The 27712-nt window shown below is 33.4% G+C and overlaps 4 protein-coding genes across 5 annotated transcripts in view; 2 read left to right on the top strand and 2 right to left on the bottom strand.

Annotated features, from left to right (window-relative positions):
- Nucleotides 1-2640: 2640 nt before the first annotated feature.
- On the bottom strand, nucleotides 2641-3249 carry LOC132925126 (uncharacterized). Its single transcript, XM_060989548.1, has one exon. It carries the CDS (start codon nucleotides 3247-3249, stop codon nucleotides 2641-2643), a length of 609 nt encoding a protein of 202 aa, XP_060845531.1.
- Nucleotides 3250-9938: 6689 nt separating this feature from the next.
- Nucleotides 9939-11274, top strand: LOC132925125 (uncharacterized). Its single transcript, XM_060989546.1, is given in 2 exon segments — nucleotides 9939-10508; nucleotides 10510-11274. Coding segments are annotated over 2 exon segments (1335 nt in total).
- Nucleotides 11275-21447: 10173 nt separating this feature from the next.
- LOC132925124 (uncharacterized) lies at nucleotides 21448-22546 on the top strand. Its single transcript, XM_060989545.1, has 2 exons — nucleotides 21448-21767; nucleotides 22040-22546. Exons 1-2 carry the CDS (start codon nucleotides 21528-21530, stop codon nucleotides 22544-22546), a joined length of 747 nt encoding a protein of 248 aa, XP_060845528.1. The 5' UTR covers nucleotides 21448-21527.
- A 3864-nt stretch (nucleotides 22547-26410) lies between these two features.
- LOC132926709 (solute carrier family 23 member 2) overlaps nucleotides 26411-27712 on the bottom strand; it is a 36082-nt gene continuing 34780 nt past the window's right edge. For both annotated transcript variants that reach the window (XM_060991109.1, XM_060991108.1), the window contains 3 exons: nucleotides 26975-27116; nucleotides 26777-26897; nucleotides 26411-26541 (listed from right to left, as the gene is read on the bottom strand). In XM_060991109.1, the coding sequence (XP_060847092.1) occupies nucleotides 26484-26541; nucleotides 26777-26897; nucleotides 26975-27116 (321 nt within the window). In that variant the 3' untranslated portion in view covers nucleotides 26411-26483. The remainder of the gene's footprint in view (nucleotides 26542-26776; nucleotides 26898-26974; nucleotides 27117-27712) is intronic.

Genomic DNA, 27712 nt, shown 5'->3' with positions numbered 1-27712 from the left:
TGTACCTCTATTGGTCTGAGGCATCCTGTTATAATTCTGCAAGACTCTTTGAGAGCTATATCGATATTTTTCGCATGTGCTGATGATTTCCAAACTGGGCATGCATATTCGGCAGCTGAGTAGCTTAGTGCTATTGCTGAAATTCTCAGGGTGTTTGCGTCTGCACCCCATTTGGAGTTGACAAGTTTCCGTAATATGTTGTTCCTGGTATTGACTTTGGCTCGGGTGTTCTCGCAGTGTTTTTTAAAAGTTAAAGATCTATCCAGCGTCACCCCCAGGTACTTTGGGTGCTTGGTGTGCTCCAGATACTTATCTTCCCAATTAATTTTTAGTTCTCTGTTTGCATTTCTGTTTCTTAAGTGAAAAGAACACGTTTGCGTTTTATTGGGATTTGCTCTTAAATGGTTTTCTTTGTAGTATGTAGATTGTAGACATCTCTTTCAGGGCAAGTGTCAGAGTCTTTTCAACTTCTTCAAACATGTCTTTTTGAAAGGTAATCGCTAAATCATCTGCATACAGGAAATGTTTTGTGTTTAGATTCGTTGGCTGGTCATTTATGTAAATGTTGAAAAGGGTTGGTGCTAACACGCTGCCTTGTGGCAGGCCACTGCGCTGTTTTCGCCATCTACTCTTCTTGCCTTGTAAGCTAACATAGAAACGTCTTTTGTTTAGGAGCATTTCGATAATTCTGGTGAATTTTATGTCTAAAGATAGTTCGTAAACTTTTCGTTTCAGTTTCCTAAGATGAATTGTGTCATAAGCTGCACTCAGATCTACAAAAACAGCTCCTGTGATTTTTTTCGTTTCAAACCCGTCCTCTATATGTTGTGTAAGATGCAATACCTGGCTTGTGCAACTCTCTCCAGGTCGGAAGCCGGCTTGTTCGCTAATCAATTTCTTGTTTATTGTGGGCATGACTCTGTTTAGTATCATTCTTTCCAGTAGTTTGTACGTGTGGCATAGAAGAGCGATGGGTCTGAAATTTTTCGCATCTGTTGGTGACTTTAGTAATGCAATAATATGGGTCTTGTGCCACATTTTGGGAATTCGCATTTGATGAATACAATGATTATACATTCTTAGGAGCCATTCTTGTGCTCGGGGTCCAATATTTTTTATTTGTTCTGTGCGAATATCATCAACTCCTGCTGCTTTTCATTTTTTCATGATTTTTATGCCAGTATTTAATTCTTCGATTGTGTAGTGGGCATCAAAGAGGCTGGTCTCGTGACACGCGTCTCTTGTTATTTTTCCCTTGTTATTTGATTTTAACTTTACAGATTTTGAGTTAAGAAGCAGTTGACTGGCAATCTCATTTGCGGTTACGTTTGTATATGTCGGCTCCTTACGTTTTTCACAATTGAGTTTTCTAATAAGGCACCATGCTTTATTGCGATTTGTTTTCATATCCAACTCTTCTACTGTATTCTCCACTCCTTCCTTCTCTCCTCAGTAATTTCTTGTAATAATGTATCTCCTACCTCTATAGTTTCTGCAAAGAACGGGTCTTCGTTATACTTTCTTTCATATTCTTGTAATCTGGATTGTAGTGATTTTTTCATTCCTGGAATGAAAGCTGTTCGACATCCTATAGGTATGTATCTCCTTGATGATTTCTTTATTATTTCTATAAATGTTTCATAGTTTTGGAAAGTAGGGGTAATATGTCTTAATTTTTCGTCAACTTCGTACACAAATCCTTTCCAGTTAGCTTTCTTAAAATTAAAACGTCTTCGAAACTGTATATTTGATGTCGCTATCGCAGCTCTAATCACACATAATAATGGGCGGTGCTGTGTTCGTGGGATCGGTTTTAGTATATTTTTTACACATAGACTAACTATGTTGTCACTAGAAAAAATGTTATCAGGGTTGTAACCCTTTTTCCATCTACCACTGTCGAAAGAAGGTGCGAGTTTAGCGTCAGAAATTAAGTTAAAACAATTGGCTTCAGCCCAATTTTCTACATCATTCTGACACGTACCTGTGATTGTCACGGTGTTGTGATGAGGTAGCGTCGGAGTTGGTGGACGGTGCACTTCAACAACAGGGGAAAAGATATATACGGGTAAAAAAAAACCTCACCAGGGTTTCGGGGCAAATAATATTTTATTGGTCTCGAAGCGATATTCAGAACAAAAAACAAAAAAAAAACAAAAAAAAAGACACTCTTGGTTTGACGAAGTTGGGAACAAAAAGGGGGCACGGTACGGCGATGCGTCACTATGCGCGTACGGTGCGGTGGATTGAACTAACTACCTAGGGCCGGTTCGCGGTCGCGTCGGGTCCGATGTTCCGACGCGGTTCGTCACGCGTCGGTGTCGTCCGCCGTCGACTAGTGGTTGAGAGAGAGAGAAGTCATTGCGCGGTTTTCCGCGCAAATACCGTTTGAATTCAAACGGTTGTTGCGCGGGGCTGCGTCATACTCCTCCCCCCCCACAAAGCACCAGTGACAGCGGTAGTCCGGCAACTTCCGGTGGGTGTGTGGGAGTGTCAGTGGCTGGCGTCGACAGCTTCAGGAGGGGGGGGGGTGTATTCCGGCTGGGTGTAGCGATTACGCTCCGGACTGTCTACCAATGTCTGGGTGATCATGTCGTGGGGTCGGGACTGGTGATATCGAACACAGTTTCCATATCCACGTCATCTGGGGGGGCCAACATCCATGCCACACAGCAGCTCCGCCTCCTCATCCAGTGATATTTCCATATCTACCGGTATTGAGGTGGCGGTGGCCTGTGCCTTGGCCTCGGGGACAGGCGTGTTGGCTGCCTCCAGCGACTTCGGGCCTGGTGCCGGTTGGATGGTTGGTAGTGCCGGTTTTTCCAGGCGGAACTGTTGGGAAGTGGTGGGTTCGGCGGTCTTTTTCTTTCTCCGGTGTTCCCGCATTCGAGCCTGGTTCCGGCGTTGCCTCGAATTTCGTTTCGGCGCTGGCGATGGCCATTGGGCACTTTTCTGGTCCATTTTGTTCGTCGTGGGTGGTGCTGGTGGTATGGACGATCTTGTTCGTGGGACCGGTGCTGGCATGAGTGGTTGGGGGGGTAGTTGGAGCAACCGTGTGGACTGCGGCATCGGGGGCGGTCGCGGTGTGCCAGCTAGCTGTACGGGCCGTCTTGGGCTCCGGGACCTGTCGGTTATCGCGGGTGTCGGACCCAAGTTGGTCGCCGTGCGGAAGACCGCCGTGCGGTCGTCGCACCCGCGGGTGTAGGCTGCCCACAGTACCCGGTCCCGGCATAGCTCTGCCGTGGACATCCGGTGCACCCGTGCCGTCGTAGTCGCGTGAGCGGCTGCCTCCGCGTTCGCGGCCTGCAGTAACTGCTAGCTGCGTTCCAGCAGTTTCGCGGCTTGCTGTAGGGGGTGGTGGTTGTTGATCGCTTGTCCATTCCGAAGAAAAGTAATCCTTTTAGTTGCTCTAGACATTTTTTTTTTCAACAAATTTTGTACATTTTTTATTTTTCTCACGTAATTTTTTTTTTGTTACTGAGTAATATAAACGCCCACGCCACACACACATATCCCTAAAAATAATGCAAGTTATAATTATATGCAAATGATAATATTTGAAATTGTTTTCGTATTTTTTAACCTTTGTTCAGTATTGTTTGTAAGAAGCGTACAGCATTTCAAATGTCTCCACATTCCAAATGATTCAACACATTGATTGTCTGGATTTTATGTCATTTAAACAACTGGACATAGCACCATGACATACTTAGACTTGATCAAAAGTTTTAATTATATCTTATAAGTGTTCGTAAGTTTGAATTTGTGTATCCAAAGAGTATTCAATATCTGGTAAATCTACTTTTTTTCCCATAGACATATAATAATAATTAAGATTTTGTTAAAAATAAAAATTTTTAATAAAATTGATAATTGTTTTGAGTGAAATAAATATATACTTTCTTTAAATATGATCTGTTTTTCTATGGATCTTATAAAATTTTCTTTAAATGGTCCAAGTTTATGGAAAGAAATAACCATTATTTTGTCAGCGGAACCAATATTAGTGTTCCATTTATGAAGTTTATTTAATGAGTTAATTTTAGTTAAAATCCTTTGAAATACATATAGTAATTTCTTGTACCTAAAAAATAAGTAGAATTTTTTACATTTTAAACTGATAATTAAATGACAATAATTTATGAATATTGTGTTTATGTTTTAAAAATATAAGTAAAATATTATACCAACCTTAATTCGTTTTGGTGATGGTAATAAATTATTATTTTATGAAGTATTCTCAATTGGGTGTTTTTTTTATACAAATCAGATAAATCATAACAATGGTCTTTTTTAATATTTGAAATTATATCAAATGTCTAAATTGATTATTTAAAATGTAGATACACACTTTTTATTATTTTAAAGAAATGGTCATAATTATAAATAATACTTATAGTTTTGTAATTACAAAAACAAACTCACTGTAGGTAACATGGAATCAATCCTTGAATCAATTATTCCATTTTCGTATTTGCTATTTGTATCGGGTGGTACTACATTGTCTACATTTGGTTTAAAATTCTTAAACAGTTTTTAAACAATAAAATATGTATACTAAATTAAAATTAAAATAAATTATTATATTTTATTCAAAATAATCATTACTATTAATATTGGTGGTGTATATGTAATGTCGGGTAACTCAAACTTAATTGGTACTGCGCCTATACAAAGCTTTGGGTGCTTTAAACAAATCATTTTGAAATCATTTTGAAATTTTTTACAGTGTAATTAGCTTTGTAATAAGAAAATTAAAGAAAATTAAATTTTCTGTGATCTATACAATATAATAAATCAATAAAACTATTACTGTATATTTGCTGACTCCTTGTTCAGATACCCATGTGTGTAATATTTCTTCATTTTTAAAATAGTATTGACACATTCTAGATTTGTCTCTTAATGTAACGCCTAAAGCTTTCTCCCATTTAACCTTCAAGGAAATTTCCTTAGGTACTCCAAACGTACTGGGGTTTAAACCTTTATAAGAGCAGAAAGATAAACAACACTTCATTATTTTCTTTGTAAACACAATAGGTACCTATTATAATGTAAAAATACTTTAAAAAAATGTGCATGAAATAATTATTTTTAAAATTATAAAAATAATAATCACAATTAAAAATTAAAATATACATTTATATTATCCCCCCCCCCCTCACGCAAAGGTTCACAACTAATTATACCTTTAATCGTGATTTTAATCAATAGTTATGGTAGTTGTGTGCTTACTGCTTATAAAGTTTAAATTAGGCAGGAATATATTTTTACATAATATTTAAATAAAACATTATTATCACGGATAGAGAGCGCACTAAGTTAGTTCAGCAGCTGATTCTGAAAGTAATATCAATTGCCATGTGATATCGCTTGTGACATCGCCCGTCGGGCAACCATTATATCTTTAATCGTGGTTTTAATGCAGTTCATGACCATTCTCTCATATAATTTATAGGTGTGACATAACAATGATATTGGTCGATAGCTTTTTGGATCACTTAGGTCTTTTCCTGTTTTGGGAAGGGCTATTACTTTAGACTTACTCCAACTTTTGGGTATACGTTTCCTATGGAGACATGTATTTAGTAGTTGGAGTAGCCATCGACTCGCTCCTGGCCCAAAGTGTTTAATTTGTTCTATTGTAATTTCGTCGTACCCAGCCGCTTTCCCATTCTTTATTTCTTTCAGGCTAGTGATGAATTTATTTATTTGGAAATCGTGGTGAAAGATGTGGGATTCGTTGTTTTTGTCTCTTATGATTTTATCCCTCTTAATTTTCCTTCTGGGTTTACCATTCATAAGTAATTTTAAGGCTATCTGATTAGCAGTGACATTTATACAGGTTCTGTGGGCAGTTGGATCTCCACTGAGCTTTTTTATTAGGCGCCAGGCTTTCTTATTATTTCTGGTTATGTCAGCATTTTCAATGAGATTATGCCACTTTCTGTTTTTGATTCTTCAAGCTGTATAGTAAGATTTTCTCCTGCCGTAATGCCCGTAATAGTGTCATCACTAAATGGATCGTTTTTAAACAAATCTTGATATATTTCTATCAGCTTTCCAGTCTCTTTACTTAGACCTGGTATGTACTTTTCCCTGTAGCCGCGTGGTATGTGTTGTTTAGATATTTTTCTTACTTTATTCGCAAATATTTCGTAGTTTTCTGGTGTTGGTTCTAGGTTCTTAATTTCTTTATCAATAGCCTCTCTGTAATTTTCCCAGTTAGCATTTTTGTAATTAAATCTCCTTTTGAACGGAATGGTTTCAGACCTAATTACTTCGTTTATTTGTAATTATAGTGCTCTGTGTTGTGTTTTTGGTATAGGAGTACATACATCCTTGAGACATTGTTAGCTTATGTAACTACTTGCAAAGATTAGGTCCTGGTTGTATCCTCTTTTCCAACGCCCACTATTAAATGAATAAGGAAGCTTTGGGTCGTGAATTAAGTCAAGTAGCTCAGTTTCAGCCCATTCTTGCACCTTTTCACCGTTTTGATATCAGTTTCTGAGTATCCCCAGGTAGGGCTGTGACTATTGAAATCTCCAGCTACTATTTTTGTGGAGCTATTTTCAAAATTAGATGGTTTTTCAAAGGTGAAATCAGCTTGTATATCTATGTAATTGTACATTTTTTGATTTCAATGGTTAGAATTTCAATGTTATTAGTGTGGCTGAATGCAGCGCTGTCAATGACTAGGCCTGGCCTAGCAAATATTGCACTTCCTTAGTGCCGGGCCACACGATGCATTCCTGCCGGATCCGGCATGATACGGCGACACCGGATCCGGTGGAATTAGTTTTAAAATACATTATATGAAGTTATTGATTTAATTTTGATCTACACGACACGTTTTCACCGGTTTCGGCAGGTCTTTACCGCAACATGTTGTGGTGATACCGGATCGCCAACACCGGACAAACTCCAAGTATACATTATTTTAATATAGTTCGACCACACGATCCGGCAGTGTCGTATGCGCCGAACATTTTTATTTTATTTTTATGTTAAAAAATAAATATATTTAATAAAAATGTTCGATTACGAAAAACTCATAGTTGAAGTAGAATCAAAACCATGTTTATGGAATATCGGTGATAGCGATTATCATAATAAACATTTTAAAGCTTTGGCTTGGACTTCGATCTGCAATACAATGTATAGCGATTGGAATGAGCTTCCAGTAAAGAAAAAGATGAAAGAAGTAAGTTGTCAGTAGGGATGAGAAGTTATAGGAACTTGAATATTTTTGTCTATGCTTTCTATTTATAGGAGCTAGGTGAGCTATAAATCCGTTTTTTTTTATTTGTGTAAATTTTTTAAGAATAGCATATTAAACGTTTTTTCGTGCATAAAAATGTACATTTAGTTAATAATTTAAAGATTATACTTAAATTAAATCCCCTCTCACCCTTGGTTTCACAACCTCAAATTAAATCGTAAAATAATTACCTCTTTTTCACGTCTAAGATTTGGACACACCTTACTACCTTCTCACTCTTATAAACTTTCTCTCAATGACTCTCCTTTATGTATGTTCCACGTTCACGATCCCATGATTTGCGATATCTCACATATACTTTTTCACTGTCCCTCTCTGGTTCCCCAACGCAATACCCTCTTCACCCTAATCCACTCCTTTAATGTCAAACTCGACACTCAATCCATTCTCTCTTCACCAAATGTACCAATTATTACCTCACTTATATCCTTCATCAACCAGACTGGTTTAAAAATTTAATTTATTGTAATATTATTTTTGTTGTTAATATTGTTTTCTATGTAATATTTATAATCATAATTGTCGAAGCTAATTGTTTACAAAGTTTCTTTTAAAAAAAAAAAAAAAAAAAAAAAAAAAAAAATTAAATATTTTAATCAAATATTATACTTAAATAAAAATATAAAAATATCCTCTCGTACAATCGTTGTCGATTACACGTTGACAATCTTAAAAGCTCTAGTGATCCAATGCAACAAATAAACAGGTAAGAAAAATAAATGAAAATTAAATCTAAGTGTCCCAATATTCACAAAAAATTATAATTTTTTACATATACAAACGTTGAAGTAAGAAATCGTCGATTAGATTCTAATTTTAACGTTGTTTATAAATTGTATTATATTATATTATTTTTATTTTTATTTTTTCATTTTAATTTATAATTAAAAATGTTATGCATATTTTCGTTTTTTTGTGCATATTTTAATAATTTTTCAAACACTAATAAATTATTGCCTTTTTGGCTTTTAATTAATTCTAGCATTTTTTAATAGAATAAGAAAATAATAAAACAAAATAAGAAACTTTAAATGCTTACGACACGCTTTGTAGGTAATAAAATAAAATGACAATGTTCCTATTAGGTCTGGCGACTCGTGAACTTATTATGTGCCTTTAGTGTCCAGGATCCCGTCGAGTGGCGCGCTCTTTCGTGAAACTTGGTAGTTTATTTAGGAGATAAAATTGAAATTGTCGATGCCAAACGGCTCCAAATTATATTACCTAATGATAGAGACTTGAGACATAGAGTGTTAAATAGAAAAAAAGCACAACTATAACCATAAAAAATTAGTTAAAAAAAGGTGGGTCAAGGGGGGAGAAAATTCCGAGATATATCTATGTCACTGCAATATATACTATTGAGGCTTGAGTACATTAATCAAGATTCGAGTCGTCCATTATTTTATACCTTCATACATAATTATTTTTTCTACTGTGATCATAAACTTATAAGTTGTAACAATGCCAAAACGATGTTCATTTTGCGATTGTTCTACTTCGAATGTACCTACATTTCGTGTCACTAAAAATCGCATTGAAAGTTGGACATCAAAAACAAACAAAAAATTATTTATTGGTGACAGAGTATGCCAATCCAATTACCTTGTGTCAGGACAATAAGAAAATATTTAGCACAAATTCCCACAACGTGTGGATTTGATAAATGTTTTTTTGAATTGTTTAAGAAACATTTGTCTGCTAAAAATAATTTCCAAAAACATGGACTTCTCATCTTTGATGAAATATCATTGAGGGAAAGCATTTCTGTCAATTCTAAAACATTGAGTTATACCGGTTTAATCGATTTTGACAAAGACAGTGAAGAATGGGATAATCTTCCAAAAGCAGTATATATCAATTCAAAAGCTACTCATGGATTAGTCTTCATGTTCCAACCTCTTGCTGATTCGTATACGCAACTAAATGGAGTATTTGCATCGAGAGGACCTGTAAATGGATTAACACTTATAAAATTAATAATTAAAGCAGTGTTATTGATAGAAAAGTCAGGTGCTTACGCCCATGGTTTTGTATCAGATGGAGCTCAAACAAACAGATGTGTATGGACATAACTTGGTATTAGTGGAAAATTAAACTCTTCTACATTTTATACAGAACACTTTGTAGATGAAAACAGAAAGTTGCAGAAAAGTCTTTGCTTTTTCAGACACTCCACATTTAATCAAATGTGTGAGAAATAGATTATACAACAACAAAAAACTGAAAGTACCTATGCCAAAATAATTTATATTTTAATAGTGTTAAATAATTCATTTTGTCAGTTGTCTCCTCGCAGTCTTAGCGTTCAGACGTGTTTTCTTTGTGTCGTACTACCTATATTATCTCGTTGCGTATTATCGCTCTTATTTTAGTTGTGCGTTAATTATGCCGTCGTCATCGGGCGGCACAAATCGTGCCGGCCAAAATCAGATTTCAAACAAGCTTAAAAATCAACAAGTCAAAAACACTGCCGGCCCCGGTTACCAGGTAGTGGGCAAAAATGGTAAGCCAATCAAAAATTCTTCTTGTCCAGTTTCACCAAGTTTTCAACAAATTGACAACCCGCCGACTAGATGTATCTAGCTCCGCATTTAATTATAGCTCTTTATCTACACAAACCGCAATTACGCCTGGGTCTACGGCTATCGATATGGATGTGATCGTTAATGATCGTTCTAATGAGTTCGATACTGGTTCTACGTCTTCTTCACTCAATGCTACTTCTATTCAATCTACCTTCCCTACCAACAACGATATGTCCAACACTAATAAACATATCAACTTATTACAAAAGTCGTTTGCGCCAAATTATATCGGGCCTATAACCATTTTCGTTGAAAGTACGGACGCTAATATAAATTTAGGAAACTGGCCTCCTATTAAGGCCGCTAAATTTTTCTCTAACAATTTCTCTGGTATTACTAATATTAAACCTGCGGGTTCAAAAAAAATAAAAATTTCTTTCGACACAATTTTTAATGGTAATTGCTGCTTGAATTCAAACATCTTAAATGAGAATAACTTTAATGCAATTATACCTTCTACGCTAATTTTTTCTTACGGAATAATAAAATTAGACACTGCAGTCTCAGAAGTTGCATTTTTCGAAAGCGTCCGATCCTCAGTCAAGATTGATGCATTCAAACGCATCAGTATTAAAAAAGATGATAAAATCGTTCAAACCCGTATAGTTGAACTTAAATTCGCCGCTTCGAAAATAACCATCCATAATCCCTGTATTTAATATGATTTTTGATGTCAAGCCCAGTGTCCGGTCTCCCGTTCAATGTAATCGTTGTCTACGTTTTGGACATACACAAAAATATTGTCGTAGCTGTCCCAGGTGCAGTCACTGCGGTGAAAACAATCATTCGGTTGATTCATGCCCACGCACTCAAGCCACTGATCCTGTATGTCTCTTCTGTAAGCAACCTCACTTAGCCACTGATCGTAGTTGCCGTGAATGGTCTACTCAAAAAGAAATTAAACACATCATAGCCACCGAAAATATTTCCTATAAGGATGCCTTAATTTTTAAAAAAAATAATTGTTACACTACTGCTTTTTCTTTTTCCGATGTTGTTAAGAGCCAGCCTCCAATTTCTGAAATATCAAAACCAAATATCTCCCTAGAGGAAGAAAACTTCCCCAGGCTAAATAATCACCATCATTATTTCAATTCTAGGAAGACAAAACAAAAATCTCGCTCCCCGATTAATAAAGACAAATTAAATTTACCAGTTGAACCTCATTTTTCTTCACCTAATGGTTGCTGTTTAACCAATCTCCCTAATCAAAGCCTTACCGAAGACGATAACTCTGCTGATCTATCTTGGATCCATTCTCTTTCTCTTAAGCTCTCTGAATCTCTTATAAATTCCTCCTCCCTATTTTCCCCTTTCTCACCCGCCTCTCTTCAGTCCCTAATTGAATCTTCTCTAAATTCACTCCTTAATATTCCAGATTCTAATTTCACTTCTGATTAGTCTTGTATTATACACCAAATGTTCTCACCACAGTTTAAGAAAATACTAAATATATTTGACTCAAAAACTAACATATTACAATAACAAAATAATTTAAAATTACCATGGCATTTTTACAAAAATATAAAAACCAGAATATCTCCAACAATTACACTAACATTATTCAGTGGAATGTGAGAAGTCTCCCTGCACGTCTCCCATCATTACAACAGCTCCTATCCGATCATAAATGCTCAATTGCACTTCTCTCTGAAACCTGGCTTTTACCTTCGCGTGCCCTTACAATGCCACAGTTCAAAATCTATAGATCCGACCGCTCTGATGGCTATGGTGGTGTAGCTATTGCTGTCCATAACTCCTCCAAATCCAAACTAATTCCTTTAGATATCGCTACCAGAAATAGATTTACCCACTGTAAAATTGACATCATAGGTATCGAAGTGCATCTTATCAATTCACACCCTCCTTTAAAATTTTGGTCCTGCTACATCCCCAGTAATTCTAATGTTCCTTCCAATTTATGGCATGAATTTTTTAACTTGATATCGCATAATACGCTACTTGGTGGCGATTTTAATGCATTTCATCCCGCTTGGGGCTCTCAACTTGCATCCCGCCGTGGTTCTCAGATCTATGATTGCATTAACTCATTTGGTCTTTGTTCTCTCAACGATGGTAGTCCCACACATGTGGGTCGCCCCAACTCAACTAACTCAGCAATTGACTTATCTTTTTGTTCCCCTGATATAATCTGGTATCTATCTTGGCAAGTCCTCAATGATCCTCACGGTAGCGATCATATCCCCATTATCACAGCTAATTTTAACAGGATCACTGATCCTGTACCATCTTGTTCCGCCTTGAATTCCTCACCTTCAATCTACTTACCTTTTAACTTCAATAAAGCCAACTGGTCATCGTATTCTCTTCAAATTCATAATTCTATCTCTTCAGTGACAAATTCTTCCTCTCCAGTTTTTTCCTATTCTACCTTCACTAGTATTATAAGCAACTCCGCCGATTCTACAATTCCTAAGAAAAGATTAAATACCAATCCTTATCCACCCTCCCCTCCCTGATGGAATTCTGACTGTACCGAAGCTGTCAAAAACAGAACCCTTCTTTTTAGAAACTTTCGTCGCTCAGGCTCCATGTCTGACTTTATTAATTACCGAAACGCTTGTGCCCAAACTACCAGGCTATTAAAAATGAAAAGAGGAAAAAATGGAAAAAATTTTGTTCAAATCTAAATCCATCTTTCCCCATACATCACCTTTGGTCAACAGCTAAGCACTATAAAAACTGTATCAACCCTGTCAGACCTCCAGATAATGACGATTGGTTCGACTCATTTTGTTTTAAAGTCGCTCCGTGCTATGTCCCTTCTATATCAAAGGTTTGCCCTTCTGATCACTCTCTACACTCTCCACCTCATGTTCTCACTAATATTTTTACTATGTCAGAATTAAATTTAGCCATATCTTCACGGAAATCTACTGCGTCCGGTCTCGACGACATATCACCTATTATGCTAAAACACCTCCCTTCAAATGCTCTGGTTTACCTTTTATCTATTATGAATAACATTCTATCATCTAATCAGGTTCCTCCTTCATGGACATCTTATCGTGTCATCCCTATCCCCAAACCTAATTCTAATGTTTCTTTTCGTCCAATTGCTCTCTCTTCCTCTCTTTGCAAAGTTTTCGAATATATGCTGAAAACAAGACTTGATTGGTGGCTAGAATCCAACTATGTTTTACCTGCAAATTTGTTTGCTTTTAGGAAGGGTTTGGGTACCATGGAATGCCTCTCGACTTTCATTGGTAACATTTACCATGCTTTTAATAATAAGGAATTCCTTGTCGCCACATTTGTTGACATCCGCGGCGCCTTCGATTCCGTGAACATTCCTACCCTCATTACCTATCTTCTCTCATTAAATGTCCCCCCTAAGTTCTGTAATGTTCTGTCTGCTCTCTTCAATTTCAGAAATCTTGTTTTCTTCTCTCCCTTTGGATCGTCAAATACTCGATCCACTTTCACTGGCCTTCCACGAGGTAGCTGCCTTAGCCCAATCCTATTCAATGTATGAGTATATGAGTATTGTTGAAAAGCATCTTTCTCAGTCTGGTCATGAATGTCTTATATACGCTGATGATTTAGTAATATTCTCTTCTAATAAACATCTTAACCTTGCTATTGATAGCCTCAACTCTGACCTAAAGGATCTGAATGATATCCTAATCAAAGTGTCTTTTGATGTTGCACCTGAAAAATGCAAATCGATCATTTTCACTCGTCGCAGATATTTAAACAACCTTAATACACATCTCAACAATTATGTTATCCCTTTTGTTCCCAGTATTACCTATCTTGGCATCACTCTCGACCCCAAATTGCGCTGGATTCCACATATTTCAACTCTCACGGCGTTTGTTTCTCGATGGTCCAACTTCCTCCGATCGGTAACTGGTACTTGGTGGGGCTCTCACCCTTCAAGTCTATTATCTATATATTTGTCTATTATACGCTCCAAACTTGATTACGGATGTTTTCTTTTCGGATCGGCTTCCTTTTCTAATTGGAAAAAAAATCAATAAACTCCAAGCCTCATGCATCAGAACCATTATGGGTTACGTCAGTTCTACACCTTGCCCTGCTATGGAAGTTGAATCTACCTGCCCACCATTTAATATCAGATGCCGCTGGCTTGCCGGCAAATTTCTCTTGAAATCATTATCCTATAGTGATCACCGTATCTTTGACACTTATTACTCACTGTACCTTAATTGGCGATATGTTCCTAAATCTATGCCCGTATTATTAATTATAGCACATTCTATCTCAAATTTCCACCAATATATTATTAATTCAACTAAACTCCCTCTTTACGAGCAATCCTACGACTCTCTTATCTTTTCCCCTCAGATTCATTCTGATAATAAATTTTTTGATCTATTCTCCAATGATTTTAAATTTATGTCTTCTTCCTCGGTCAATGCAGCCGTTTTGAATTATCTTAATGAACGCTTTTTTAACTTCATCGCGGTTTATACTGATGGATCAGTCTCCCCTCTCTCCGCTGGATATGCGTTCTATATTTCTGATCTACAACTCTCTTTTAGCAATAACCTTCCTCCTACGTCTTCTTCCTTTACAGCTGAGTGCTATGCCATCACCGAAGCCTTAAAACTTATCCAAAATTTCCCCCCCAATAATTACTTAATTGTATCAGATTCTATGTCGTGCTTCCAAGCCTTAAATTCAAACCCATTTAACTCTCATCTGTCTCCACTTATTCTTCGCATCAAGTCCCTTATTTTTACATTAAATCAAATTAACTATAACATCCACTTTCTTTGGGTTCATGCATATATTTTAATGAAGTTGCAGACCACCTGGCTAAATCTTCATCCAATCTCATCTTTCCTTCTATTTATCAACTCCCCCATTCTGACTTCACATCTCTTATAAAACTATACTCTACTAATATTTGGTTCTCTCTCTGGAACAATCTACCTGCTGAATTCGCCTCAAGATACAGAAATATTACACCAAATATCCTTTAAAAAACCTGGTTCAATAACCTACACTTACATAGACCATATATAGTACAATTTAATAGGCTACGCATAGGGCATCATCTTCTACCCAGCCACTCCTTTAAACTTGGCCTTAATGATTCTCCATTCTGTACTCTTCACCTGAATGAATGTATTTGTGACTTATCCCATATTCTACTTGACTGTCCTGCCCTACAACTCAAACGCATTATTTTAGCTAATGAACTTAAGACTCTTGATATCCCCTTAAATATCCACTCCATACTTAATACAAAATCCACTACCGCCATTAAATTAATAATTACCTTTATATTGAATGCTGGCTTCATTATTTAATATGTATTATAATGTTTAATGTATAATGTTGTTTTATGTATTATCTCTGTAATATTCGAGCTGTCATAGTTGTATACTAATAGCTAATAATAAAAAAAAAAAAAAAATTCATTTTGTGTAATAAATATAAAAATTTCAGATTAATCCAAATGAAAATTATGTTAAGTGGGAGCATTTTGTGACTTTACATGAACAAGACAAAAAAAATTGTAACAGCCAATTAAGGGTGTCCGAAAATTACAGCTAATCATATCAGTTTAAATAATTCTTGTTTAAAAATGAGAGTTCGCTTAGCTACACAAGTTAGAAAATTACCTTCACAATTTTTCTTTAAAGTTATCATCCAATATTTACAATAACATTATATTTTAGCAAATTAAAATTTCAAAATCAAAATTTTTCTTAGCAAATCAGTAGCTGGTGGTTTATCGTTTTATAGCAAACATAAAATTCCAGAAATGCAAAATTGTGATGCAACAATAAATTTTTGTCTTGTTTTTAATGATATGTTTGACGCTCTCAATGCTAAAATTCCTTGTCAGGGAGTCCATCTAAAATCAAAAAATTATGAGGTTGATTATAAATGTTGGGTTTTTATTGTTTGCTTGGCTTTTTGTGTGCTTTGTATAATTTATTACGTACCTATTAAATGTTTTTTGTTTTTTGTTTTATAGTTTAGTGCAATAACAATAATACATGATTGTGAGCATCAATGTGAACTATATTAAAATGTAATATGTAATAATTATTTAAAATTCAAACTTAACATATTGTGATTTAATTAAAAAATATATACCTTTGTATCCTAGATACTTCAACGTTCTTTAAAATGGTTAGATAGCTGGGAATCTAATTTCATATCTGGGAATATAACTGAAAGTGAATTTTTAACCAAAAGCACGGCAGAAAGTTTATGGTTTGAGAGTTACCATAAGTTCATGTATAGAATTGGTAAATTACATGAAGGAAAAATATGATTTTGACTACATTCTCACAGGGAAAATTAATCAAGACGCCCATGAAGTAAATATTATTAAAATTTAGCAATTTAAGATAATATACTTTTATTATTAATAAATGTACATTGTTTTTCCTTTTTTTAAGCGATTTTTTGGTACCGTGAGAATGGCTTCTGGAGCAAACGACCATCCCTCCACACCTACATTTTTGCAAGTGTACAAGTTGCTTACAGTATATGCCATCTTGAAACCTCCCAAGTACAGAAATTGTACTGTAGAAAAAACAGATATTAGTAGTCATCTAATAAAAATATCAGACATTCAAAGTATTTATACCAGTTCAGAGCCTTCAGCATTGGAAAAACTACAAAAAAACTTGATGGCTTTGTAAATCAAGGCGAATGAGAATTTTCTGACATCGTTGAACACGATTATTCCATTGCGCCTATTGTTGACTGTTTGAAGTACTATGTGGCAGGCTACTTAAGAGATCAAGTTGCATAAAATGTAAATCAGCATTTACTGTCGTATCAAATTTTAAACCAGAAGCTGATCTTACAAATATTAAAAGCAGAGGATGGTTAAAACACCCAAACCCATATTTGCACAACTTAATAAGTGCTATTGAAGATGAATTTATGAAACATGTGAATAGCAATACAATTGTTGATGATATTATTGAAGGTTTGATTACTCAGTATGGTTCTTTCACATTTCCATGTACTGAACATAAATACTATATAATATCGTTTACAATAAAATATTATATTAATATGCATTTAAGACAATATACAAGACAATCCAAATCCAATCAAGAAAAAGTAAAAGAAAATGCTAAAAAATAAAATAAAAATAAAAATAAACAAAAAAATAATGTTGTGTATATTTTATTTTATTATTTTCTTCTCTGAGTTACCTAGGTACTGGCTTTGTTGAAAAACGTATTTCTTCATTTAATTGCTGTCATATTATTATTTATTCTTTGAAACGTTTTAGTTCTTGTTATTTTCTCTTCACGTACTAATACTTACAAAATACTTTAGTCTTTAAACGACGTATAATGTAATAAAATTACATTTATTAAAATAATATTATAAACTATAATCTAATTAATCTATACTAATAATTATTAAAGTCTATTGTTTAAGGCCATGGTTCCACATTATAGTTTTTTTTTTATCAATCACAAACTTTGACAAGTAGAGCACGCCACCTGACCGGGTCCCGGACATTAACGGCACATTTATTATCGTGTTATATGACAAGAGTTGCATAGGGCTGCTCTATACTATCATCAAAATAACGAATGGCACACGTTCACTTTAGAATTTAGATATAGTGCGATTATTACTTCTAATCGCAACTTTTATAATGAAGGTCAACATTTTGAGTTATTATTTAACCGGGATATTTTTTCATGGAATATTTTTGTGGGGATATTTTGACGTGTCACCAATTAGCAAGCTCAAAGAACCAGCTACAATTATGGAAACATACACACACCTATGCAAGGAATCCAAGTTTCAGCTCAATATTGAAACCTCATATCCTTTCTTAGCAACTCCATTCTGGCTATATTCTACTCAAGTTCACACGCAACTTTCTAATTTCAATATAAACTTTAATCCTCATTCCGTCATTACCTCATATTTCAACGAAACCATAAATTCATTTTTTCACGACTTTAACCTAATCTACACAAATGCATCTAAAAGTATTACAGGCACAGGCTGTGCATTTATCTCTGGACCCGTTAAAAAACTATTCAAATTACCTACTGATGCCATACTACATACCTACTGATCAGAGAAGCCACTATATACGTTGAGTCTAATCACATTAAAAAAAGCTCTTATCGTAAGCGATTCCCTCAGTGCTTTAACTTTATTACTGTCCCCCAACCCATCAAATGCAATTTCTCAACAAATAATTAACATTATAGCTAACTCAAAAATACTATTGAGTTTATGTGGGTCCATTCACATATTGGCATCAAAGGTAAGGAAGAAGTTGATCAGCTAGCTAACCAAGCAATATCATCCGCCGAATCAACTGCTATAAAATCATTACCATATAAAAGACCTATTAAGAACTATTAACCGAATCTACATCCAGCCAATGTGCCAAATGTGCACCCATCATGCCAATCACAATGGGGCTTTATCTCTGACAACAAATTAAAAAAACCATACAAAAATGGCGATCGCCCACCGCAAAAGCTAGAATCGGCCACACACATCTCACTCATTTTCAATCATGAAGAACAACCAACCTACCACTGATAATCGAACATCTCACCTTCCATTGTACCAAGTATGACAACGAACGAAGCATCTTAAACCACCCCTCCAACATCGAAGAAGCATTTGGAGAGACCAACACTGATGCAATCTTCAATTTTTTCAATACCATCAAACTATCTAACTTATTATAAAACAATCTCTAAATGTCACTTTTCATCATGTATATAAGCAGTAAGCACTTATTTTTAAGTATTTCTAAGCTACCAAAATACTCTTAATCTTACAATGTTAACCTAACAGGCTAACGACCGTCGTTGTCGAAGCCTTTATTCTTAATAATAAAAAAAATATTAGTTAGTTAGATAAATAAACTATGCATTTTTATTTAAAAATAACTACATTTCTGCTTTTCGTGTTTAAGAAACAACGGCGATTGGATATTAAAAGACCTGCCTTAGAAAATACACACTTGCATGGAACAGATGATCCTAGGCAAGGGTGCACATGGTTTGCGCACATTTACTAAAATTACAACTCATTTGCGCACATTTTTACAACTCGTTTGCGCACAGATTATTTCTTGTGTAACCACTGGTTTGCGCACACATTTCCCTTCCCACTTTTACAGACTTAGGACTGTCAATGAATATTTTAACTTCACTGGTGTGGTTAAAAATGTATTTTTGGAGTGCTATGTGTTAAAAAATATGCACAAGTAATTTTTATTGTAGCGGTAATTTATTTATGTTTATTTTAATTAGATACCTACTTATTTCAAAGGTTTACCTTGGAAGCGGTTGCCCATTTGTTCCAAGTAATTTAATTGATAAATTTCGTTATTTGTATACTTTGTCCACAAATTTTTCATGTATTCAATTGTTTGTAACATTTCTTTCCGACGATAGTTATTAATATTCATTTTTATTGAATTCAGTTTAAGATCAGTTTCTGATTGAATGTTTAAAATAACATCTATTACTTGGTATACGTGTGGATGAGGGTTATAGAATTGATTATTAAAATGCCTATGGAATGCTTCAGCTCCGTTCGTTGTTCTGGGTAAATCATCTGGTTTGCCTACCCACAGGGATGGATTGAAATTTGAATTAGGTAATATATATGATGAAAAAACATAATCGGAGAAGTAGAATCCATCAGGTGGAGCTATAGCTATTAAATTTGAAAATGCTATTTCTATTTCATCAGATGGCAAGTACGGCAAACCAAAAAAATATTTAAGCCATTTACCTACCTCTGAATTATTATTTTTATATTCCTGTAATAATTTACTACTTTTTTGGATTCGACGAAACCAAGATTGAGCTAAATGAAATGTGCAGCATACAATTTTACACTGTGGAAAGACATTTAAAATTGAGCTATGAGCTGATTTTTCAAAATCAACATGAAATTCTTTAATAATAAGTTGCCGATCGAGAATGTGAGTACAAAGATTTTGAAGTGTTTCCCACATAGTTGTGTATGTTGACGTATGTTTATCTTCTAAAAAACAAAATACTACTGGTACGTAAAAATAATTTTGATAAATATGAATAGTATACAGTTGTGTGAATAATTTTGGGCAATAAGAAAATGTTCCATCTCTAAATACATGTGGAGCATCACATAAAGCACTTAAATTTGTTGAGCATGTAAAAAATACTACACTATTATCGTCACTGAAATACAAAAATTGTTCATCTTTAAATTTAACTTGAAATTCTTTCAGCTGTAATACAGCCTCGTTAACAGTATTTGGGAGTTTTGGGAAATGTTTTTTTCTAGTTGCATACATTGAATTTCGTAACAAATGCATGTCACCATGATTTAAATTATAATCTGATTTTAATAATAATTCTCGTCTAATAATTTTACTTGGTTGTGTATGCATTTCTTCAACGGCCTTTCTCTTAACAGAACTACGGATAATATCTTTATGTACTGCGTTCTCAGAATATTCACTGTGATTATGTTCGTTTTTATGATTAATAACACTTGTACACTGAGGATTTAATGTAGCAATTGCCTTACATTTTTTATTGGTACATCGAAATGAAAAATTCCCACATTTTAATTTTCTGTACTTCGAAAACTTAAAATTGTTAATAGAAACACACATTTTACCGCGACGCGTATAGTATATATTTGTTATTTCGTAATCCATATTTCTGTAAACACTGTACGAGAGAATTGTCGAAACTAAAATTAAAAACTTGTGTTTGTGATTTCAAAACGATTGTACCAGTTTATTGATGGGTCATAATTACTGATAAAGTTTATCGAAGTAATATTGCCGATTACAGACCATTATTTGCGTCTAAAAAGCAATTATCCATATGCCTAATATCATTGTTTGCACGTGTGTTGTGTGTAGCTGTGTAGGTATATAATAATAATATTATGTACAAAATATAATCATGGCTATACCATATTATTGAATGATTTGAATGTCATTTGTTGTGCGCAATCGAGTGGTTCCTTCTACAATATGTTGTGCGCAAACGAGTTACATGTTTTCGCAGAGAAATTTTAAAATGTGCGCAAACTAGTTGTAGCCCCTAGGCAACATAACATTCAAAAATGGGTAATTGTACTTGTGATCTTGCCACCAATCTAGTGGATTACAGATTATTTTTATTACCGGTTCTTCTATATAAATTTGCACCTCTACTATAACCCGTGATGCTGATGTTCTAACCGAAGGCTGCATTTGGGAAACATATTTATCGATTGACTCTCAAATTGAAAATTGCTTCACTGTATTTATTGGCTGGTTAGAAATCTGTGGTTCATGTTCAATCGATGTAGATTCTGATCTGTATGCCGAAATAATCTGTGTTGTAAATTTCACTATATTTACTGAGCTAAGCATATTTTCGTTATAAGTGAAAGTGAATGGTATGTTTTTAAACCGGTGATCACGGCCATGCACTTGTGTATACCGACTGTATAAAATTATGATGATGTTATTGTCGCCGTTGTTGATATAATCCGCTTGGAGCGCGACGCTCTGTTCGCCTTAATTTTCAAGTTCACCACCCGTTACGGAATACGGATTTACCATTAAAATTTAAAATAGTACATTTGTCTCCTTCGAAATTAGAATAAATTTTATAGTGTTGATTAAGTTAATTTATTCCGCGTCAAAAATGCCAGGACATCGCTGTATTGCCCCCGGTTGTAATTCCGGTTATGATTCTTGTAAAGAAAAATATCATTTTTTCACAGTTCCTAAGGATGATATTAAACTACGAGAATGGACAAAAGCAATTCCGAGGAAAGACTTTTTAATAAAACCTCGCCAGGTGGTTTGTGAACGGCATTTCCACGAAGAAGAAATTTTAAGGAAACGAATAATGACTGACAAAAATGGGGCAATTTTAGCTGAGGTATGTTTTCTATATCTATTAGATATAAATAGGTACCTACCTATTGGCTAATTTAATATTTACTTATAAGCACAATCTAATTAAAACAAATAAAAATTCAATTGCATTAAGTAAACATATGAAATGTATAGCAATTGTATTTCCTTGTTATTCTAAAACACCAAACATGTTTACATCATTATAATTGTTACCATTAGGCACCAGCTAGTACTTATAATAATTAATAAATAAACGTATTATATTAGAAATTAATAATTATCATTTTTCAACAGGCTGTATATAAAATTCCGAAATTAAAAGAAGGAGCTATACCGTCAATATTTCCAAACTGTCCAAAATACCTATCCAACTCTGTAAAACGAAGAAAATTACCTAAATTAGTTAGAAATAGCTCACCTAAAAAAATGAAAACTGACAAAAAAAAAGACCCAAAAATGGATTGTCCATTCAATTCTAAACCATCTATAGAAATTTCTATTACTGATTCTATTAATGATTCAGTAAGGATTTTCTCATTCTCTAAACTTCAAGAAAATATAAATAGCATTGTTTTTCCAAATGGATGGAGCAGGCATGACATTCCTGGAAAGTTGATAATGTTTTCTTTTTTTATTGTTATAACAGAAGAAACAGCAAATACAGAAAATTATATTCCGACTCCTATTTTATATAAAAGAGTATGCTTAGGAATAAATTTAAATGTTCAATGTTTTGTTATGAATATATCAGTTAATAATGACCTTTTTGGATTAAATAGAAATATATGTTCATGCCGGTGATCAAGTAACGTACATTTATTTAAGGTCTAGCTATTATCTATTTTTCCCCAATGTTGATGGTCTCTCATACTATTTAATAAATTATTTACCAACCCAGAACCCTAAAGTCCTGAAAGAATAATTTTCATTTTTCATTTGTTCACAGACGTTTTTCAACCTTTGAGCAATAACTATAACTAATGAAGCAGTTATATACTGATCTCCGCTTACAGCTCTAGTAGCCTTTTCAAAAGGTCGTAAAATATTAAAAATTCTTTGATAGCTGTCCATTTTTTGAAATTCAAACAAGGTGCTATATTGTCTAAAAGACCCATTGTCCCCTGTTCTATAGTTTCCAGTTGTACAGAGCGTTCTAGCATATAGAATGTTTCATTCCACCTCGTTGCTACATCTTGTAACACTTTTAGTGGAACATTGACCCCCATATTTTTTTATATGCTATTAATTTGCTATTTGTATTTGTACTCTAACGAAAATGAGTAAAAATATTTTTGACTTTATCAATGAGATCATTTTTTTTTTAGTGCAGATTAAACAATACAATTTAGCGTGTGAGCAAATCAATCGAAATGTTTAAATTTTAACTGTCCTAATGCATTTTGAATAGGCGTTATCAGATACAGCAGATACTATTTTGTCCTCTAAGTTCCAAGCATTTAAAGTTTTATTTATTTGCTCAAAAAGATTATCACTTATGTGGTTCTCAATAAAGGAACGGTAACTTAGAAGAATATAATCAAATTAAAAATTTTGTCAATGAAATGAACAGTTATAGAAATATACCTTTTATTATCTTTGGACGTCCAGCAATCTGTTGTTAAACAAGCCATGTCATTGCTGCTTTAACTTCATTCACACATTTTTCATAAGCCGCTGGAAAAAGTGTTTTGGAAATGGGTATGGTGATTGGGAATTTTGTAGCCTGGGTTTAAAATATTTACAAACTCTTTAAATCCTATGTCTTCTACTATACTAAAAGGCTGTAGATCTTTTATAAAAAGTTTCATGAATGCAGTATTTAATTTTTTTTTGGCCGTCAACAGCAATTTTTGGAAGTAAAATTTGTAATTGCTAACTGGACTAAAATTTGAAGTTGGTGTTATTTCATGTACAGCAGTTATCTGATTAACAATACTACTACAGCTTGGTTCACTCACTGTACTTGGATCCCATCCTACTTGTACACACGAAGATGTAGGTACAGGATTGTCAACATCAACTTCTGGCTCATTCTATGTAAATTAATAAAATATTTTAAAACCTAATTTTATTGTAATGATAACATTGAATATAAACGAAATGTAGTGTATTTTTATTCAGTATGATAAGTAGTATATTAAAACAATTAAAAAAAGGTAGGCAAGTGGATGTCGCTCTACTGTACAGTAGAGATGGAGGTCACTATAATGGATGTGTTAAATTTAAATGCAATGAACTTGTATTACGGTATTATTGTATACGAAAAACGTTTCTGAACGGAGATGATTTGTCAGTCTAGGATAATTAGTAGGATATATATATATTATATTATTACCTCCTATATTTAAATTGCAAAATACTCGTATCGCAAAAAAATCATATAAAAAATAAATTTCATACGCTCATTAAATTTTTTCTATATTGACGCTAGAATTTTTTTTACAGTCACTTGAAGGAAATGGATAACCTTGTATTGGATTTTTGAACCTTAAGTATAAATCACAAAAATGTTATGAATTTTCAACTACAAAATTCCTTGCAAATTTTCGCGATTTTAACATAATTAGTAAACATTTGAACTTTAAATGCTTATAAAAAAAAATTATAACTAACGATTTTTGATTTTTTTTAATATGTTAAGTACAACTTATAATAAACCTTGTATTAAATTTTAAAGATTGTTTGGAACACCAAATTTTTTTTATCGGCATTTCAAGAAAAACATTTAGAAAAATCGAAAATTTTAATGGTTTATAAATTGTTTAAAAAAATTCTAAATATTTTGAAAATGTAATCGTAAATATATAACATAATATATAATATTGATCAATATGTAAAAGGAGCATATAGAAAAGGAACCTACAATTTTTTATAATGATATGCTGAAAAAATTGTCTAACACGTCTAGTGTTGGGACAAAGTCAATTTCCAATACAATATCTCAATATAAAGTACTAAAACTGTTATGTTCCCTACCAAACAGCGTGTGAAACGGTCAGTTTTTGAAAAAAATTGACGATTTTCATAAACAGGGAATACGACAAAACGTACACTCGTTCTGGCTTCGACGCGAATTACCTACACTTGACAAAATTTGTCAAGCAATAAATGACGATGACGATCTCTCAAATTTCTCAAAGACAAATCTTTATAGAATTTTGAAGAAAATGGATTTTGTCTATACAAAAAGAAAGAGAAATAGTTTTCTGACGGGAAGAGAAAAGACTTGATAAATTGGCGAAGAAATTATTTATATGACATATGAATGTACCGTGATCAAAAACATCCCATCTATTACTTGGATGAGACCTGGTTAAATGCAGGCGATTGCAATGATTTAGTGTGACTAGACAACACAGTAAAATCCAAACATGACGCTTTCATAAAGGACTGATGACAGGTGTAGGAAATCCGACTGGAAAAGGCGAAGTTTAATAATATTACATATTGATTCAGAGAAAAGCTTTGTTAAAAATGGACTACTTTGCTTTAAATCAAAAAAAAATTCTATGGACTACCACGATGAAATGAACGGCGACACGTTCAAAGAGTGGTTTGCAAATATTTTACCATACCTTGATCGTAATTCTATTATTGTATTAGACAATGCTCCATATCATTCTGTCAACCTAGAAAAAATTCCTAACCGCTTCTTTTTAAAGGTGAAAAATTTGATAGACTGATGGTTAAGGCAAAACTTCTCACAAGAGTAAGGGAAATTAAGGGCAGATTTAAATGATATGTAATTGACAAGATAGCTAAAAATGCAGGGCACACAGTCCTACGCTTGCCTGATTCCGCACAAATTATTTTGTGACGGTACCAGTTGTATTTTAAAAATGATTTTCGACAATGAAAGTTTTTTTCACAGGATGATTCTATATATCAAGAAAAAAAATTAAAATTATTTTTTTTTTACCTGGTTTTTTTTAAGTACTCTAAGTAGTAAATACATTGCATCCAGATGATAAACATTATTTTGTAATTTTGATACAATGTAAATTTTTAATATTGTGGTATGAGAAAAGTGGATAACTTATCAGAAATTGTGATGTATGAAATGCATTAGAAATTTTAAGTACAGACACTGCTGCGACCAAGTTCTAGTGTTCATGGTGGTTAGTCTTAATAAAAGACGGAAACCTCCTGTTGAGTATATCCTGCTCAATAAAGTAGAACAACCCAAGTTAAGCTTGACTTATCATTCGATAACGATGATTACAGGTTACTTTATTATATTATATTTATGTATTATAATCTTAATAGTGAAGTATGTCTTTAAATACTATATTAATATCACTGTCAAGAAGAACATCTTATTCGGGAATATAAATCATATTATCCAGAGTTATTACATTTTAATCATTGTAAAAATTAGCGTATTAGGCGGGGAATCGTCTTAAGCGAGAGTATTTTAAAAGTAGTTAAATTAATTCAATTGTACCTATTAATGTTTGCCTCGCTTAGTTAAGAATCTCGAATTTTATAATGCCTATTCAGTTTATAGTAGATAATTAAAATTATATACAATTTTATTTTATTACCAGATAAGAAATTGTGTAATCATATTTAATTAGTTTGCGAGCAATCCATGTATTTTTTATTACATTTTATTATTATATTTGTAAGGTTTATAAATTATGATACAAATAATGATACTCGATGTATACATACAACTCAAACAATGCTTTATAATTTTACCATAAATCATATTAATAAAATATACACATTGAAAATTCTAGTTTTTCTTTGGTCTGTAGGTTGGTAAAAACGGAATTGAGTACGTCCATTTCATCCTAAAAAAATGAAAAATAAGAACATAATCATGTATACAGTATTTAGAATTTAGATGTATACAATATATATATTGTGTTATTAATAGTAATTAATTGTTCAATATTATTCGATTTTATTTCGAGAAAAATTCCTTTATAATGTTAACTTAATGCAGTCGCGTTAATATGATTTATATTTTTAACAATTTTCGAAATTACTCATCATTGTATTTTAATGAATTAATTCAATACTAACTTCCTTAACGCTTTCATGCCAACCGGAAAATCATAAGTACTCGTTTCTTCACCCGTCGTGGGTTCACTAGTCAGATTCATTTCATTGGCCCAAGCTATTAGACCCCTTTCTTCCGGAGTGCCTATATTAACAATACATTTATGGTTATTCTAATTTATCACGATTTACATGGATTTTTTTTAAATGTTATAGTCGTACCTGGTATGGTATTGTCCAAGAAGCAGCCAATCAAACCACCGACCAATATACTTGTACTACAAATGACTGTCAATACGCTGTCTAATATTTCGTTTCCGGTTTGAATTGCATTCGGATGAGCGATAAGCCATTTCGGTAAAACCTGAAATCGCACAGGATAAAATGTATAGGTTTGGAGTAGTTAAATTAAAAAAGAATCAATTCATAATTGTTTAATTCACGGATAATAAACGTATTATGCACAGATGCTGTAATAGTGTTAGTAATTATTCTACTAAAAATAACTACTTTCACATTAATGGAAGACGTAAGCTTTTGTGAACTTTTTACGTATTTATATTTATGCAAGCATTTGCGATTGCGCAAAACAAATATTTTATATTGTTGGATTAAAGGAAATTAAAATATTCCTATAATGTATTTAACGATTTATCTACCCAGACAGCAATAGAATATTCTTATAATGTTATACCAATGTTATTTACTCAACAGTAACATTTAGTAAAATATTTTTTCAATGTTATAATAATATTTGTAGATGTTACTGTAACATTACTACAAAATTATTTGGCCGCTATTTTCATGTTATCCTAACAACATATTATCAATATTATCATAATATTAATAACATAATATTCAGTTAATAATAATTTTAAATATTTGATTAACATTTTAACTCAATAGTATTGTAATATTTTAATTTAAACATTAAAACAATAATAAAAAAATTATTTTTAA

Source organism: Rhopalosiphum padi, chromosome 3 (assembly GCF_020882245.1).
Source record: "Rhopalosiphum padi isolate XX-2018 chromosome 3, ASM2088224v1, whole genome shotgun sequence".
Lineage (NCBI taxonomy): Eukaryota > Metazoa > Arthropoda > Insecta > Hemiptera > Aphididae > Rhopalosiphum > Rhopalosiphum padi.
This window is presented reverse-complemented; position numbering and strand designations above follow the sequence as displayed.

Bases quoted from the DNA above. Each gene is read 5' to 3' on its own strand.
- LOC132925126 (XM_060989548.1), bottom strand. From the start codon at position 3,249: ATGTCCACGGCAGAGCTATGCCGGGACCGGGTACTGTGGGCAGCCTAC.
- LOC132925124 (XM_060989545.1), top strand. From the start codon at position 21,528: ATGCCAGGACATCGCTGTATTGCCCCCGGTTGTAATTCCGGTTATGAT. The intron at 21,768-22,039 runs GTATGTTTTCTA...ATTTTTCAACAG, and splicing joins ATGGGGCAATTTTAGCTGAG to GCTGTATATAAAATTCCGAA.